The sequence below is a fragment of the Cervus elaphus genome, chromosome 6, assembly GCF_910594005.1.
Source record: "Cervus elaphus chromosome 6, mCerEla1.1, whole genome shotgun sequence".
Taxonomy (NCBI): domain Eukaryota; kingdom Metazoa; phylum Chordata; class Mammalia; order Artiodactyla; family Cervidae; genus Cervus; species Cervus elaphus.
The window spans coordinates 4,679,699-4,697,148 of NC_057820.1; the positions used below are offsets into that span (position 1 = coordinate 4,679,699).

General features: G+C 51.9%; 1 protein-coding gene and 1 pseudogene across 1 annotated transcript in view; both read left to right on the top strand.

Annotated features, from left to right (window-relative positions):
* LOC122696144 overlaps positions 1-5,024 on the top strand; it is a 31,848-nt pseudogene extending 26,824 nt beyond the window's left edge.
* Positions 5,025-7,937: 2,913 nt separating this feature from the next.
* Positions 7,938-17,450, top strand: part of LOC122696620 (epididymis-specific alpha-mannosidase-like) — a 41,239-nt gene continuing 31,726 nt past the window's right edge. The window contains exons 1-3 of the mRNA XM_043906880.1: positions 7,938-8,075; positions 9,518-9,664; positions 12,162-12,267. Of these exons, the coding sequence (XP_043762815.1) occupies positions 7,938-8,075; positions 9,518-9,664; positions 12,162-12,267 (391 nt within the window). The remainder of the gene's footprint in view (positions 8,076-9,517; positions 9,665-12,161; positions 12,268-17,450) is intronic.

The window sequence follows — 17,450 nt, forward strand, 5'->3', positions numbered from 1 at the left end:
GTTTCATCCATCTCATTAGAACTGATTCAAATGAATTCTTTTTAATGGCTGAGTAATATTCCATGGTGTATATGTACCACAGCTTCCTTATCCATTCATACTAAAAGCAGCAAGGGAGAAACAACAAATAACACACAAAGGGATTCCCATAAGGATAACAGCTGATCTTGCAGAAGTTTTGATGAGGGCATGATTTTAGGTTTTCCCAGATTGAGATTTAGGCTAGACCTTCAAAAGGCATTAGCAAGAAGGTGGGTGGTAGCTGACTCATTCACTGAGCATTTATTGAGTGCCTGCCATATGCTGCAGACTGTACCTGCATTAGACCCAGCTCTTGTCCTGAAGGATTTCTCAGGGGCTCAAAGGGGGTACAAGTCATGGTCAGCTCCACCCACAGTCCCGTCAGCTCCACCCACGGTCCTGTCCACGGCTGTGGTCAGCCCCACCCACGGTCCCGTCCACGGCTGTGGTCAGCTCGTCCCAGGTTCGGCCCTGGGCTCTTCCACCTGCACACGGAGAAACCAAAGGTCTGAGACGGAGCCAGAGGAGCCTTTATTTCCGGGGCAGACGCACCTCAGGGAAGGGGAGCGTGTATTGCTTCCTCGGGTGCTGGGCCCCTCATGCGCTGTCCCTCCCTCCTTCTGTCACCTGAGCTCCGCTGTCTGCAGACCCTCTTTCTGCTCTTGTTTGGGATGTGGCTGTGAACAGCTCTGGGACCAAAGGAACTGAGAGGCCTGTGCCACCGGCAGAGATCCCAGGAAAGGCTCTGATTGGCCCCGATCGAATCACGTGACCCAAGCCTGACCAATCACTGATGCCTGGGAGTTGCGAGGCGATGGCGGCTCCAGCTGGAGCCCAGAGCATCTCCTGGAAGAGGAGGGCTGAGTCCGTCTGGGCAGAGGCAGCGATAGATGTCAGCACGGGAGCTGGCGTCTGAGACTTTGTTCAGAGCAGGTCTCTGTGTGAACTCCCTGCAAGTTCTGGAAGAAATGGCGTCTTCTCTCTGGTCCCACCTCCCGGTCTGCAGTTTGAACCGGCTGGACTAGAGATTCAAGGCAGGCTGGGGCTTTTGCACGAACAGGTGCTTCAGGCTGCCTGCCCTGTGGACCACAGGTGGGAGGAAGTGAGATCAGATGAAGCGGGGGACTTAGTGTGGCGAGCTGTGTCAGGAGGAGAGTTTGGCCCAAAGCCTCTCCTTGTTGTCCACCTGCCTTGCAGAGATTGCCCAGCGTGGTTCAGGCCCCAGGAAGCAAGAGGCTGTGACGCTGCCCCCAAGCGTCCACCTGCAGATCCTCAGCATCCCCGGCTGGAAGTACAGCTCAAACCACACAGAGCACCTGCGGACTCTCCGGAAAGGTGCGTCGGGTGTTCAGGTGTCCAGGTTCACTCCTGCCGCCACATGCCAGCTCGGCCCCCAGCCCGTCACTGGACAGAGGGGCTCTCCTCAGAGTCGTCCAGGCTCTTTCAGGTCCCGCTTCTTCCAGGGTCTTCTCCTGGAGCCTCAGACACCGGTGTCCCACCTGTATTTTGGGCTCAGGCATGACTTTGATGAGGTTCTGTTCATGCCTTGAAAAATAATTCTAATGTCAGGCACAGGTTGTCATGGTGGGTTGAGTCATGGATGACACATGAAACATCCCCAGGCTCAGTGGGCCCCTGTCTACAGAGGGAAGCAGGCAATTCATCAGAGAGCAATGACAATGATCTGAGGAAAGTCCCAGCTAGGCATCACTGAGGGCTTCCTGGTGGAGGCAACACCTTCCAGAAACAAATAGGTCCTGTACCCCTTACCTGCCCCTTTAGACTCTGAGCAGTTCCAGGGCAGGGCTGACTGTGCCCCAGCCACTGCTGTGTCCCCTAAGCCACACTCAGGGCCTAGGACGTTCCCATATAAGTGTCAGCCCAATTAAGAAGGAGGAATAGAAAGAAGTCAAGGCCAGATGTTACCTTTGTGCCTGATAAACTGGATCTTTGAAAGACTGGCTCAAGCCTGCAGTCACATGGCTTCCTGATCCTGACCTCCAGCATCCCTGCTCCACTGCCCACTTGATACATATGATGGGGTGGACGGGGTTCCCAACAGCAGCAGAGTCATTTGGCTCCCACTTGTGTGTGTGTGTGTGTGTGTGTGTGTGTGTGTGTGGCCAAGACACTGAGAAAGTACCTCCTGGAGGCAGTTTGTACTGAATGAAGTAAAGGAGACACAGGCTGGGCCAAGCAAGACCCTGTTCCCAGGAAGGTGAATAAGAGGCCAAACGAGGGGAGCACTGGGGATGCAAAGAGGGCCGCCTGCCTCCCCAGAAACATACAACCCCATTGTCATCATCACCTGCATCACCATTGTCATCATCTCTAGCTACATTTCCAGTGCCAGAAATCCTTCCTTGATTCTAGAGCTCCAGTCCCTAACCCCATCACTTGAATGGAGACAAGAGACTTTGCAGACTTCTTATGCAAAGTAACAAGGAGCCCACAGCATCACTGTCCTCACACAGCACAGTTCATTTCAACCCCTTGCTCTGTGGGATCAGCAGGGTGGCTCTTCTCATTTGGTCTCCAAAGACCAGCAGATAGAGGCTATATTACAACACATTTCCTAGGTCTCGTGGCAGAAATAAGCTTCTGTGAGATGTGACACATCACCTTTGCAATGGTGCCTCATCTTCAGGGATATGAGGCCACACCCCCCATTCACAGGTGCCAGGGCAGAGAGAAAGTTCCAGAGAACAGGAAGCCAGAAGGACAGGCCCAATGAGGAGCTCACCAGTGAACAAGAATGAAGACTTTCAGACGACTGCAACGGCCCTGGTGTGGGTGGTGGGAGGCGTCACTTTGGCTGCACCTGGGTTGGAATCCTTCCCCCTCCTTCTTTATGCACACTGTCTGTGTCTCTGGGCAAGTGCTCGCCCCTCTCTGAGCCTTGTTTGGCTCATCTGCAAAGTGGGGCTGTGTTAGCTGCCTCCGAGGGAGGTTGAAGTTGTGAAATGGAGGTGAGAGTGTAAAGTGCCAGGCAGAGACTGTTGTCCTCACGGCCACCTTCCTTCCGTCCCTAAGACCGAAACCGCGAGGCCAAGGCAGACCTGCGCCGGGTCCTGCTGCGGCTCCAGCACCTGTATGAGGTGGGCCAGGACCCCGTGCTGTCTCAGCCTGTGACGGTGAGCCTGCAGGTAAGCCGCCCTCCCGTGGCCTGCTCCGACATCACAGAGTCAGGCCCCCAGGAGGACGCACCGTCGGGGAGACAAACCCTGGTGTCTGGGTGTTTCCTGGGGCGGCCCCACCTGCCTGCCACCTGCTGGGCGTGCTGATCCAGTGAGCACTGGGGGGCCAACTGCCCCCGGCCTCAGGTCCTCATCTGTAAAATGGGGCTGCCCCTCCTCCCGCAGGGCCTTGCCCTGCAATGAATGTGGGGGATGCTGGCCCCTGGGCCCTGGTGCGGCCGCCCTGCTGCGTCGGGGTCTCTGCTCAGGTCTGGGGTCTGGGTGCTCACCCCTCCCTTGCTCTGTCCTGCAGTCTGTGCTGCGGGGACTGGGCTCCGTGGTGTCCGTGGAGGAGCGCTCGCTTACAGGGACCTGGAATGTGAGCGAGATGTATCGCTGGACCTGGAGCACGCGGAACCCTCACCGCCACAGAGGTTCGATGCCCTGGTCCTGGCCCCGCCCCAGGTCCCCAGCCTCACTCCCAGCCAGACCCCAGCTCTGCCCCTGAGGCCTGTGTGACCTGGAGCTGGCCATCCTCCTTCTCTGGGTCTCAGCCTTCCTGGATCAGCCACAGAAGGTTATAGACTCTAGGCTTCAGGTCAGTCTCCACGTGCCAGAGCTCCACACAGGTTGTTTGTGTGTGTGTGTGCACTTGTGTGTCCAAGACCACAACCCTCTGAGGCCTTGAGTGAGCCTTGAGTGAGCCTTGAGTGAGCAAGGCCTAGAGTGAGCAAACTTTAGCTGCACCCTCAGATGTTCTGACAGTTTCCCTACTGTGCATTACACTGCCCACACACAGACTGCTTCTTCCCCGGAAATCTTTGCCTCTGCTATTCCTTCTGCCTGGAAAGCACTTGTCCCCTTTCTGGGCCTCCCCTGACTCTCCCCCAGGTCAGGGCTGAGTCAGGAGCCTCCCTTGCTCTCCCCTCTCCCTCAGTGAGCTCTGTCCCATTTATCTCCTGTTTTGGCTCCTGCACACAGCTTAGTCTGGCTGCATAAGGAGGCACTTAGTCAATGCATGATAGACAGATGGATGAAGGGATGGTTTGATAGAAAAAAAAAAGATGGAAGGAAGGAAGAAAAGTAGATGGATGATGGAGAGCTCAATGGTTGAGTGACAAATGGATGGAAAGAGGGAAGAAGGAAGGAAGGAAGGAAGGAAAGAGGATGAGTGAATGATGAATGAAAGGAAGGAAAGTGGACGGAACATGGACTGTTGTGCGGCTGGAGGTTGAACAGATGGATCGGAGGATGCAGGATGGAGGGCAGTATGAAAGGATGGAAGAGTGTGTGGTGGATGATTGGATGTTTGTATGGATGGATGGATAGAGGGATGGATGCAGGAGCAAGTTTCACCCCAAGGAGGAAGCCTAAAGCCCAGGGTGTGTCTGAAGACAGCCCACTGAGATCAAGGGCAGGGCCCCCCCCATGGCCTCAGTGAGAGGACTCTTAGGCACATATATGGGGCCACAACCCACGGAGAAACAAGACCAAGCAGGCCGAAGCCCCCTGCACACGCCTTGACTGTGCTGGGCCCTCAGGGGAGGCCGGAAATGAAAGAGGCCGCTCAGCAGTGCAGTCCTGTCAAGAGCGGGCAGCTGAGGGCTGTGATCACAGTGGGAGCCACAGACGCAGCAGGCGCCGTGTTGCCAGGGGGATGCTGGGAGGAGGGGGCTTCGGGAAGCAGGTAGTCCAGGGGCTGTGCTGGACAGACCCTCTCTGCTCCCAGGCAGCTCCAGTCAGCCCCCGCCACCTCCAGGAGGCCCCAAGGTCACCATCTACCCGAAGGAGATCCGCACGTTCTTCATTCACTTTCAAGAGCAGTGAGTCCTTGGCAGATTCTTGGTCTCAGGACACAGAAAAGCAGCCTAGAGGGTGAGGGGAACAGCTGCCAAGCTGGTGTGCTAACAGCAGGAAATGGATGGATGGGGGTGTTCTGACTTCTTAAATAAAATCGCATTAAGGACCCGTGTCTTCCCCTGCCCACTGGAGCCGGCCCTCTCTCTCCTCTCCTGTCACAGACGGTAGCTTCACACACACTCACCCTCCTGCTTCACCTGCAAGAGTCAAAGCCAGGTGTTCTCCCAAAGACAGAAGGAATAATCCCCAGGGATACCAGAATGCATCTGCCTGCATCCTGCCAGATCTCAGCAAGTCCCCCAGGGTTGACATTGGCCCTGCTGTGTCCTGGGTACCTTCATGGGCTCATCCCAGGGTGGAGACGCCCCTGCTGTGGAGGGCTATGCCTAAGATATACGGGAGGGAGCTACTGACCCGGATGTGTGATGCCAAGCTCTGTGTCCAATCTCAGACTCTTGCCCTGGCCCCTGGGCACACCTGCCCTACAGGAAGTTCCTACAGCTCAGGCCACCAAAAGATGGAAGGAAACCATGTAGCAAGTGAAACACGGAACACCCGGGGTAAGGATTATTAATATTAAACCTCACACACAGCAGAGGAAAAGGGTCGTTAGGATGGGGGCAGTGGACCCTCCAGCAGCTTCAGGATGGACTGAGCAGAAGATGGGGTGGGAGGTGAGGCCAGAAAGGCAGGGGAGACAAGTGCTGGAGGGTCCAGCTGCAGGTTTCAGATCAGGCTCCCAGCAGCAGACACGGGAGCTGAAAGGTTGGAAGCTGGAGGATGCCAGGCCCCTGCTGCTGGGGGAGGTGCTTGGCACTGGGTGCAGCCCCAGGCAGTTTGCCCATCAGGGCATCCTGAGCCCCCAGGCTGCTCACTGACCTAGAGGACAGACAGAGCCGATGTCACAAAGAATAGGTGGAAATGGTGCTGGTGGGTCCACCTTACAAGCTCCCACGCAGCACATTGTAGGGTCGGGCTGTTCTTTCTCTAGAACACCCAGCCCAAGTCGTGCTTCACACTCTCATGAGCCGCTATGGCCCGGATCAGGAAGAGGTCACAAGCTGCACGCCCGCGTGTGACCCTGGGCACAAGCTTGCACTGCTGTGGGGGCCTCAGGGACCACGTGTTCTTCTCACGGTGCTCGGGTTCAGTGTGGAGTTCATGGTGATTCTCCTTGGAGCCAAACACATGTGCACCAGCCCTTTTGCTCGACAATTTGCTGCCAGGAACCAAGGTCATGGGTCCCAGAAGCTCAAGTAGCCTCTTCCACTGGACTACTGGGCATGACAGAGCCTGACCCAGAAAGAACTGCTCCTGTGCTGAAGCCTGTCCCTGCAAGGAAATGCTACCTTCTGTTGAAGGACAAGGGTGTTAATTCTTCAGTCATGTCTGACTCTTTATGACCCCATAGACTTAGCCCACCAGGCTCCCCTGTCCATGGAATTCTCCAGGCAAGAATACTGGAGTGAGTAACCATTCCCTTCTCAAGGGAATCTTCCCTACCCAGGGACTGAACCCTAGTCTCCTGCATGGCAGGCAGATTCTTTACCTTCTGAGTCGCCTAGTAGTGACGAAGCTGCCTGCCAATGCCAGAGACATGAGAGATTGAAGTTTAAGCCCTGGGTCGGAAGAACTCCTGCCGGAGGCTGGCAGCACACTCTTGTATTCTTGCCCGGAGCATTCCACGGACAGAGGACCTGCAGTCCACAGGGTCCCAAAGAATCGGACTTGGCTAAAGCGATTTCGCAAGCACCCAGTGAAGGAGAGCGAGCCCCCGAGGCTGTCACAGAATCTGCCCTGAGCCCTAACTCTCGGGGGCCTTCCGGTCTCCAGATCTGTGAGATGGGATGTGTCGCTGGTTAAGAACCTCACTGGGAGGAAAGTCCAGGTCAAGTCAGGCCACATGGGTACCAGGGAGGGGGGTGATACAGGAAGGATAGAGACCTGCTTGGAGACCGTGTTCTCCAGATGCTTTTGCTGGGGGAGGGGACAAGGTGGCCAAAAGTGACAGTGAGTCTCAGGTCGGGCAGCGGCAGAAAGAGCCGCTCAGGCATTTGGAGGTCAGACAGCAGAACCCACTCCCAGACCCCTGCTCCAAGTCAGGGTTACAGAGAGCCCCAGGCAACACTCTGGCCCCTGCAGGCTGCACCGCCATGCCAGCCATCCTCCAGGAAGGAGACCCCGCTGTTGTCATCTCCCGTGAATTCCCTCTAAGGTCCCCAGCTCCTCTATGGGTCCCAATTTACAGATGGGCTGCTGAGTCCTAGAGGGTTCAGGCATCTTGCCAAGGTCACTATCCGTGATCCAGACCTAATTCTGAAAGTTTCAGGCCTTCTTGCTCCTACACTAGCTGCGTGACCTCGGATAGTCAGGTCCTATTTGTGAAAGCCCCCTTAAAAGACAGATGACAACCGCTATTGCAAGTCTCAGACTTGGGGTTTCATGTGAAGGAGAGTGTTCCTGGTGGTGGCAGGCCCCACACTGAGAGTTAGGATTTGCAGGGCAGTGTGAAGGAGCCAGTACAGCGAGTTGGGGGCAGGGATGGGTAAGATGTCCAGTGGGAAATACCGGAGAGGCCTAGGGAAGGGGCATGAGGACCAAGGTGAGGGGAGCCAGAGGGAATCTGGCAGGCTTCCCTGGGGAGGTGGTGTTTGGGGTTTGGCTAAAGGCAGATGGTCAGGAAACCCCAGATGGAGCAGAGTGCTGCAAGGCAGTGAGCGAGGGCCCCCGCCTGCACCGCTCAGGTGACAGCCTCTGTGTGGGCGTCACTCCTGGTCTCCTTCCCGCTCCATCCACCAAAGGGCGGTGGCCCCATCGGCTGGCAGGAGGCGGGCCCCGCAGGCAGGCAGACGTCCTCAAGCCCCTGTGCTGGCCGAGGAGATGGAGCCGTGGGGCTGGCTGCCTCTGCTCTTGCGGTTGGGCCTGATGTGGCCCCTGGGGGCTCCTTCTGAGCCCCGACTGAGGGTATTCGTGGTTCCACACAGCCACATGGACGTGGGCTGGCTGCACACCGTACAGGTAGGTGCCCCGAGTGACCCCTGCACACCTCTTGAAGCTGCGGCTCTTTTTCCATCTGAACTCCAGAGTGGGTTTGTGTCCTGGGTCTCTGCCATCAGGGCTCTCGGCCTGGGGTCCATCACTACCTGGCTATGGACTGGCTGAGGACTGCTCTGGGGGCTCAGATGGTGAAGAATCTGCCTGCAATGCAGAAGACACGTGTTCGATCCCCGGGTTGGAAAGATGCCCTGGAGAAGAAAATGGCAACCCACACCAGTATTCTTGCCTGGAGAATTCCATGGGTAGAGGAGCCTGGTGGGATATAGCTGATGGGGCCACAAAGAGTCAGACATGACTGAGCAACTCACGTGGGCTGGCTGTGGGCAGGGGTGAGAATGTGTCCCCTGCTGCAATGGGTGGAACGTGTTCCTAAATATGCCTTGAGTGAATGTATGAAACAGGGCCAAGGAAAAGAGGGCAAGATAGATTTCCATAAGTTTCTGGTGCAGAAAACTGAAATGATTACCCAGGCCTGTGCAAGCTCTTTTCTGGAAGGAGGAAGGAAATAAATGAATAGGACCACTCTGTAATCATGCATACAATACTTTCCACGAGACGTTAATAAGTGAGTTGCTCATTTAAAGGGAGTCGGGCAGCAAGAGGCCCTGAGGCTGAGTGTTGAGTCTGGTCCCGGCTCACTGGGCAGCCTCTGTGGGTGATGACCCACCTGCATGTGGAACTGCTGATGTGTGGGAAGCAGGCTCGTCACCCACCCCCAGTTTACAGAAGGGACACTGAGGCCCGGGGTGGGGTGCTGCCCAAGTCAGCAGACATAGCCGCCTTGCCTGCTAACCCCCTGCCCAGGGCTCCTTGCATTCCTTTATCAGCATCCCGGCACCATGGTGAGCCAGCCTGACCCAGATGGGAGCAGGCATAGCTCCATCCTGGGGGCTCCCAGCCTTGGGGGAGGAGATAGATCCAGAGAGATGACTCGCGGGGTCAGCTCCTCTCAGCCTCAACTCTGACACACACTTCCCCAATCGCTTCATCCCAAGAAGGCCCATCTGAATCCCTGGACCTCACTCCCGGGGCCCTGTTGTCAACTGGTCTGTCCTCCAAGGCAGGAGCGGTCAGCTCACCCCACTGGGCTGGCACATCCCTCTGTCACATAGAGTGTCCGTCTCCTCATGACTCTCCTCAGGGGAAGGCTCCCATCTAAGGGGGTCCGCCCGGGTCCTTCTCTCAGTGCAGGGCTCACTGCCTGTCCAGCAGAGAGTGGACACCGCGCTCCCTTGTTTGAGGAGGAGGGGGAGTCTAGGGCAGGGCCTGGGGCAGGCTGGGCGGGAGTGCCAGTGGACCCCAGACACCGTGTCTCCCTGGACATTCCTCCTTGGTCCCTGGTCCATGCCCTCTGGTTTCCCCCACGGGGCTGGAGTGATGGTCTCTCCCCCTCCCCACCCCAGGAGAGCATGCAGGCTTATGTCACCAACGTCTACAACACCGTGGTGGAGGAGCTGACCCTTGAGAAGAAGCGCAGGTTCATCGCTGTGGAGCAGGAGTATTTCCGGCTCTGGTGGGATGGCGTCGCCTCGGATGAGCAGAAAGGCCAGGTAACACTGCCCTCAGGGGGTCCTCACCAGGCAGATGAGAGAGGATGCCCTGGGGGATTCCGGGGACGACCCTTCAGGAAGCTCCTGGGTTGTGCTCTGTGTGGCCAGGGTGGGGCTGCATAAACCAGGGGGCCCCAACCCGGCTGAGCTTGCCCAGGGTCCATTTAGCACATGTTTGTGGTCAGCCCCATGCCCAGGGGACAGGGTTGTGTTTGATCGTGCCTTTATGGTTCATTCTGAATAACTGCAGCTCTGGCAGCCCAGCCGGGCACTCAGCTGGTGAGAATGGGGTCCCCTCTGATACTGGGCAATCCGGGGTGACCTGTGTCCACACCTTCTGACTTCATTTGTCAATCTGCGTGGACCCATGGGCCCCAGAGCCCAGGACCAGCCAGGGTGCAGGAGGCCCTGTGGATTAACCTCCGGGGCTGATTAACTCCTTGTCCAGGGGGTCAGAGGTCCTGGTCCAAGGAGGGACAGCCTGGGGCCAGGGCCTCCCCTTGTTCCCCGTGGGATCACAGGTGGGGCTGGCTCTTCAGCTGCAGGTCCCACATTTGGAAACAGAGTGGCCTTCCTCCTCAGAGAGGCTGTGCCCAGAATGTGCCCACGGTGTGAGCACCCAGGGTGCCTCTGGGGCGTGGTCCCCTCCAGGCATCACCTGCCCTCAGAACAGTCACCAATGGTGAAACTCAGAGGCTCAGCCACCTGCTCAAGGCAGAGAGCTCAGACGGTGAAGCAGGGTGTCCCCCAGGCCCCCAGAGGGGATGCGAACCTGCAGCCTGTGGAGCCGAGAGGACGAGCCTCCCATCTGACGGGCTCTGCCGCGAGCCGGGTGCTGGGCTCAGGTCTGTACAGGTTACTCTACTGACTCCTCCCACAACCCACATGGTGAGGACACTGATCCTACTGCACAGAGCTGGTCCGGGTTCAGAGAGGGCAGGCAACTGGCTGAAGGTCACACAGCTTATAGCTGATAGCTGGGTTCTGGGTCAGTATTGTGAATCAAAGCACAGCTCTCTGGGTGTCCATTGGGCAATTCTTCCTTCTTTTACACGGACATCCCCAGACCCAAGTCACTTAATCCTACTCCCACAGTAAAGTGTCCGCTGGCTAAGACCTAGCCAGGAAATTCAGTAATATGTCCCTGGAAACTAGCAATTTTCCCTGAGTTGTTTGGGCTGAATCCCAGTGTCTGAGTGGTGCCCATCATAAAGCAGGTACACATTTAAAACAGTACATGGTAGGAGTCATTCCACATTTCTCAAATGAATGAACTGCGAAGAGAGTACTTTCAGATCAGATACAAGCCACAGTCTCCCAAGAGCATGATGTGCTCATTGTCACAGTCCTTGATTGTATGCTTCTATTCTTCCCTTCTTTCATGGATGTATTTTATTGTTTGCACCATGAGGTCTGTGGGTTGTTAGCTCCCTAGTTAAAGTAAAAAGGAAAGTAACTCAGTCACGTCCAACTCCTTGCAATCCCATGGACTGTAACCTGACAGTTTTCTATGTACATGGAATTCTCCGGGTATGAATACTTGAGTGGATAGCTGTTCCCTTCTCCAGGGAATCTTCCTGACCCAGGGATCAAACCAGAGTCTCCTGCATTGTAGACAGATTCCCCACCATCTGAAACACCAGGGAAGCCCAAGAAGGGATCAAACTCACATCCTCGCCACTGAAACTGCATCCTACACGCTGAAGTCCCAGGAAATTTCCTTCATTCCTGTATTCTAAAATATCTGTTAGGCAGTCATGTGACAAATGCAATTTGAAGAGCATGCTACAAATGTACTTGCCTGAAACCATAAAAATTATGAAACAGAAAGTCTCAGAAAGTGTTGTAAATTAAAGGATAAACTCCAGTGTTCTTGCCTGGAGAAGCCCATGGACAGAGGAGCCTGGTGGGGCACAGTCCATGGGGTCGCAAAGAGTTGGACATTCCAAGAAACTGAGCATGAACACACGCACTCTTTACTAATGTGAAATAGCCTGAGTTTTGATCATCATATAGCAGTTGTAATGATCTTTGTCTCTCAAAAATGACCTGAACTATTCAGATAAAGGCATGCAATTGCTAACTTGTACTTTCAAATGGTTTAGAAAAAGAATAATGTGTGTAATGACATGGGGGAGTGTTAACAGAAAGAGGTAAAAAATATTAGCAATGAGATAATCTGGAGAATGATTTATGGGAGTTTTTTGGTACAATTCCTGCAAGTTTTCCATAATTTTGGCATCATTCAAAAGCAAAAGGTGTGAACATATGTGCCTGTGTATATGCCTGACGAAGCAGCAGCCAGGGCCAGGTCCTGTTCTCAGAGATGGACACAGTGCTGACAAGGACAGACAGTGTCCTGCTATTTGCAGAATAAATGAGGCTGAGGAGTTTGAAGGAAGGACCACAAGATGCTATAGGCATGTGCCCAGAAAAATACAACTGGCTCAGCCCAGGGGATATAACCTGGCCTTTTCTCTCTGCCCACCATGACAAGGTCCACCAGCTCGTGGCCGAAGGTCGCCTGGAGTTTGTCCTTGGAGGCCAGGTCATGCACGACGAGGCTGTGACCCACTTTGATGACCAGATCCTCCAGCTCACAGGTTCGATTACCCTTCCCCAGACCAGGGTCCCTGGGGCCTCCATGGGGCTGGGACTGGGTGTCTGAGCCCTCGTCCTGGGCTCCATCTTCACCTCTCAGCAGGAGACTGACCAGTCAACACTGTGATTGCTGGTACTGTGCCCATGTCTGTGCCTGAGTGCAGGGGATAAGGGTGTGGATTCTAGACCAGCCGGCCTGGCTGTCTCCTGACTCTGCCCCTTCCCAGCCCTGTAACCCTGGGCAAGTGATGCAACCTCATTAGGCCTCAGTTCCTTCCTCTGGAAAAGTGCTTGATAGTGATGTAAGATCCACCCCAAAGGGGTGTTACTAGGATTAAATTGGGATAATTCCAACAGAGCACATAGTGTACAGTGTGTGGGTCCCTAGTAAATGATCAGTAAACGTCAGATGCCATCTCTGCTATCACCTCACCCACCAGCACCAGAACCAGCACCACCACTAACAGCTCAGCACGTCATTGCATCACTTCTAACACCAGCACCTCCAACACCATCACCATCACCATCACAACCATTACCCCCACCATCACTATCTACACCTGGACCACCTCCAACACCAATGCCACTGCCACCATCACCACCATCCCCTCCATCTCCACACACACTGGCCACTCACAGGCACATTCCTCTCCATTTAACAAGTGTTCTCTACACATATCACCTCACTCACCACTAAAGGCAGGGTGTGCAGAGGGCATCATGCTCTCAGACTCCTTTGCAGAAGAGACACTAAGACTGAGGCTACAAGAAGGACAAAGAGTCAGTGGATGAGCTCTACCCATCGGCACTCCACTGAAGAGGGACTGTGTGTAGGACATCATGATGGCATTTGGCTTTCCTTTCCTCCAAATGTGTTCCTTTTTATGGCTGATAATATTCCTCCTTGGAAGGAAAGTTATGACCAACCTAGATAGCATATTAAAAAGCAGAGACGCTACTTTGCCAACAAAGGTCCAACTAATCAAGGCTATAGTTTTTCCAGTGGTCATATATGGATGTGAGAGTTGGACTGTGAAGAAAGCTGAGTGCCGAAGAATTGATGCTTTTGAACTGTGGTGTTGGAGAAGACTCTTGAGAGTCCCTTGGACTGCAAGGAGATCCAACCAGTCCATCCTGAAGGAGATCAGTCCTGGGTGTTCATTGGAAGGACTGATGCTGAAGCTGAAACTCCAGTACTTTGGCCACCTCATGCGAAGAGTTGACTCATTGGAAAAGACCCTGATGCTGGGATGGATTAGGGGCAGGAAGAGAAGGGGACGACAGAGGATGAGATGGCTGGATGGCGTCACCGACCTGATGGACATGGGTTTGAGTAAACTCCGGGAGTTGGTGATGGACAGGGAGTCCTGGCATGCTGCGTTTCATGGGGTTGCAAACAGTCGGACATGACTGAGTGACTGAACTAAACTGAACTGAATATTCCATTGCATATATGTATCACAACTTCTTTATCCATGTCAACAGATATCTCGGCTGTTTCCATATCCTAGCTAATGCAAATAGTGCTGCAGTGAACATTGGGGTACATGTGTCTTTCATTATTAGTGTATAGGAGTGCAAGGGATTTCAGTTTACTAATTTTATATCCTGTGACTTTACTATCTATTCTCAGTATTCTAAGGAATCCCTTAGAAGCAATGGAGTAGCCATCATAGTCAACAAAAGAGTCTGAAATGCAGTACTTGGATGTAATCTCAAAAATGACAGAATAAGCTCTGTTTGTTTCCAAGGCAAACCATTCAATATCACAGTAATCCAAGTCTATGCCCCAACCAGTAACACTGAAGAAGCTGAAGTTGAACAGTTCTATGAAGACCTAAAAGATCTTCTAGAACTAACATCCAAAAAAGATGTCCTTTTCATTATAGGGGACTGGAATGCAAAAGTAGGAAGTCCATAAACACCTGGAGTAACAGGTAAATTTGGTCTTGGAGTATAGAATGAAGCAGGACAGCGTGTAATAGAGTTTTGCCAAGAGAAGGCACTGGTCATAGCAAACACCCTCCTCCACCAACACAAGAGAAGACTCTACACATGGACATCACCAGAAGGTCGACCCCAAAATCAGGTTGATTACATTCTTTGCAGCCAAAGATGGAGAAGCTCTATACAGTCAGCAAAAACAAGACCGGGAGCTGACTGTGGCTCAGATCATGAACTCCTTATTTCCAAATTCAGACTGAAGTTCTGGAGAAAACCACTAGACCATTCAGGTATGACCTAAATCAAATGCCTTATGACTATACAGTGGAAGTGAGAAATAGATTTAAGCGACTAGATCTTGATAGACAGAGTGCCTGATGAACTATGGATGCAAGTTCATGACATTGTACAGGAGACAGGAATCAAGACCATCACCAAGAAAAAGAAATGCAAAAAAGCAAAATGGCTGTCTGAGGAGGCCTTACAAATATCTGTGAAAAGAAGGGAAGCAAAAAGCAAAGGAGGCAAGGAAAGATATATGCATTTGAATGCAGAGTTCCAAAGAATAGCAAGGAGAGATAAGAAAGCCTTCCTCAGCGATCAATGCAAAGAAATAGAGGAAAACAATAGAATGGGAAAGACTAGAGATCTCTTCAAGAAAATTAGAGATACCAAGGGAACATTTCATGCAAAGATGGGCTCAATAAAGGACAGAAATGGTATGGACCTAACAGAAGCAGAAGATACTAAGAAGAGGTGGCAAGAATACAGAGAAGAACTGTACAAAAAAGATCTTCATGACCCAGATAATCATGATGGTGTGATCACTCACCTAGAGCTAGACATTCTGGAATGTGAAGTCAAGTGGGCCTTAGGAAGCATCACGATGAAGAAAGCTAGTGGAGGCGATTGAATTCCAGGTGAGCTATTTCAAATCCTGAAAGACGATGCTGTGAAAGTGCTGCACTCAATATGCCAGGAAATTTGGAAAACTCAGCAGTGACCACAGGACCGTAAAATGTCAGTTTTCATTCCAATCCCAAAGAAAGGTAATGCCATTAGTTTTCATTCCAATCCGAAAGAAAGGTAATGCCAAAGAATGCTCAAACTACCACACAATTGCACTCATCTCACATGCTAGTAAAGTAATGCTCAAAATTCTCCAAACCAGGCTTCAGCAATACATGAACTGTGAACTTCCAGATGTTCAAGCTGGTTTTAGAAAAGGCAGAGGAACCAGAGATCGAATTGCCAACATCCACTGGATCATCGAAAAAGCAAGAGAGTTCCAGAAAAACATCTATTTCTGTTTTATTGACTATGCCAAAGCCTTTGACTGTGTGGATCACAGTAACCTGTGGAAAATTCTGAAAGAGATGGGAATACCAGACCACCTGACCTGCCTCTTGAGAAACCTGTGTGCAGGTCAGGAAGCAACACTTAGAACTGGACATGGAAAAACAGACTGGTTCCAAATAGGAAAAGGAGTACGTCAAGACTATATATTGTCACCCTCCTTATTTAACTTATATGCAGAATACATCATGAGAAATGCTGGGCTGGGGGAAGCACAAGCTGGAATCAAGATTACTGGCAGAAATATCAATAACCTTAGATATGCAGATGACACCACCCTTATGGCAGAAAGTGAAGAACTAAAGAGCCTCTTGATACAAGTGAAAGAGGAGAGTGAAAAATTTGGCTTAAAGCTTAACACTCAGAAAACTAAGATCATGGCATCCGGTCCCATCACTATATGGCAAATAGATGGGGAAACAGTGGAAACAGTGGCTGACTTTATTTTTTGGGGGGGCTTCAGAATCACTGCAGATGGTGATTGCAGTCATGAAATTAAAAGACGCTTACTCCTTGGAAGGAAAGTTATGACCAACCTAGACATCATATTAAAAAAAGCAGAGACATTACTTTTCCAACAAAGGTTCGTCTAGTCAAGGCTATGGTTTTTCCAGTGGTCATGTACGGATATGAGAGTTGGACTATAAAGAAAGCTGAGCACCGAAGAATTGATGCTTTTGAAGTGTGGTGTTGGAGAAGACTTTTGAGAGTCCCTTGGACTGCAAGGAGATCCAACCAGTCCATCCTAAAGGAGATCAGTCCTGGGTGTTCATTGGAAGGACTAATGTAAAGCTGAAACTTCAATACTTTGGCCACCTGATGTGAAGAGCTGACCCATTGGAAAAGACCCTGATGCTGGGAAAGATTGAGGGCAGGAGGAGAAGGGGCCAACAGAGGGTGAGATGGCTGGATGGCATCACCGACTCAATGGACATGGATTGGGTAAACTCCGGGAGTTGGTGATGGACAGGGAGGCCTGGTGTGCTGCGGTTCATGGGGTCGCAACGAGTCAGACACGACTGAGTGACTGAACTAAACTGAACTTAAATTTACTATATTCATTGATTCCCTCTAGTAATTTTCTGGTGGCATCTTTAGAGTTTTCTCTGTATACTATTGTGTTATCATCAAACTGTGAGAATTTTACTTCTTTTCCTGTCTGGATTCTTTTTTTTTTTTTTTCTTCTCTGATTGCTCTAGCTAAGACTTCCAAAACTATGTTGAATAATCATGGCAAGAGTGGGCACCCTTGCCCTATTCCTCATCTTAGAGGAAATGCTTTCACTTTCTCACCGTTGAGAGCAATGCTGGCTATGGCTTTGTCATATAAGTCCTTTATTATGTTAGGTTCCCTGGTAGCTCAGACAGTAAAGCGTCTGCCTACAATGTGGGAGACCTGGGTTTGATCCCTGGGTCAGGCAGATCCTATGGAGAAGGAAATGGCAACCCACTCCAGTACTCTTGCCTGGAAAATCCCATGGACGGAGAAGCCTGGTGGGCTACAGTCCATGGGGTCGCAAAGAGTCAGACACGACTGAGTGACTTCACTTTCACATGCTTCTATGTCTACTGTCTGGAGAGTTATAATAAATGAATGTATGATTTTGTCAAAAGCTTTTTCTTAATCTCCTGAGATGACCATGTGGCTTTTATCTTTCATTTTGTTAAGATGGCGTGTCATATTGATTGATTTGTCTCTCCTGTGATGGTGATATTCTCTATACTGGACAATCCTTGCATCCCTGAGATAAAGTCTACTTTATCATGATGTATGATCTTTTTAATGTGTTGTTCAATTCAGTTGGCTAGAATTTTGTTAAGTATTTTTGCATCTATGTTCCCCAGTGATATTGGCATGTAATTTTCTTTTTTGTGGCATCCTTGT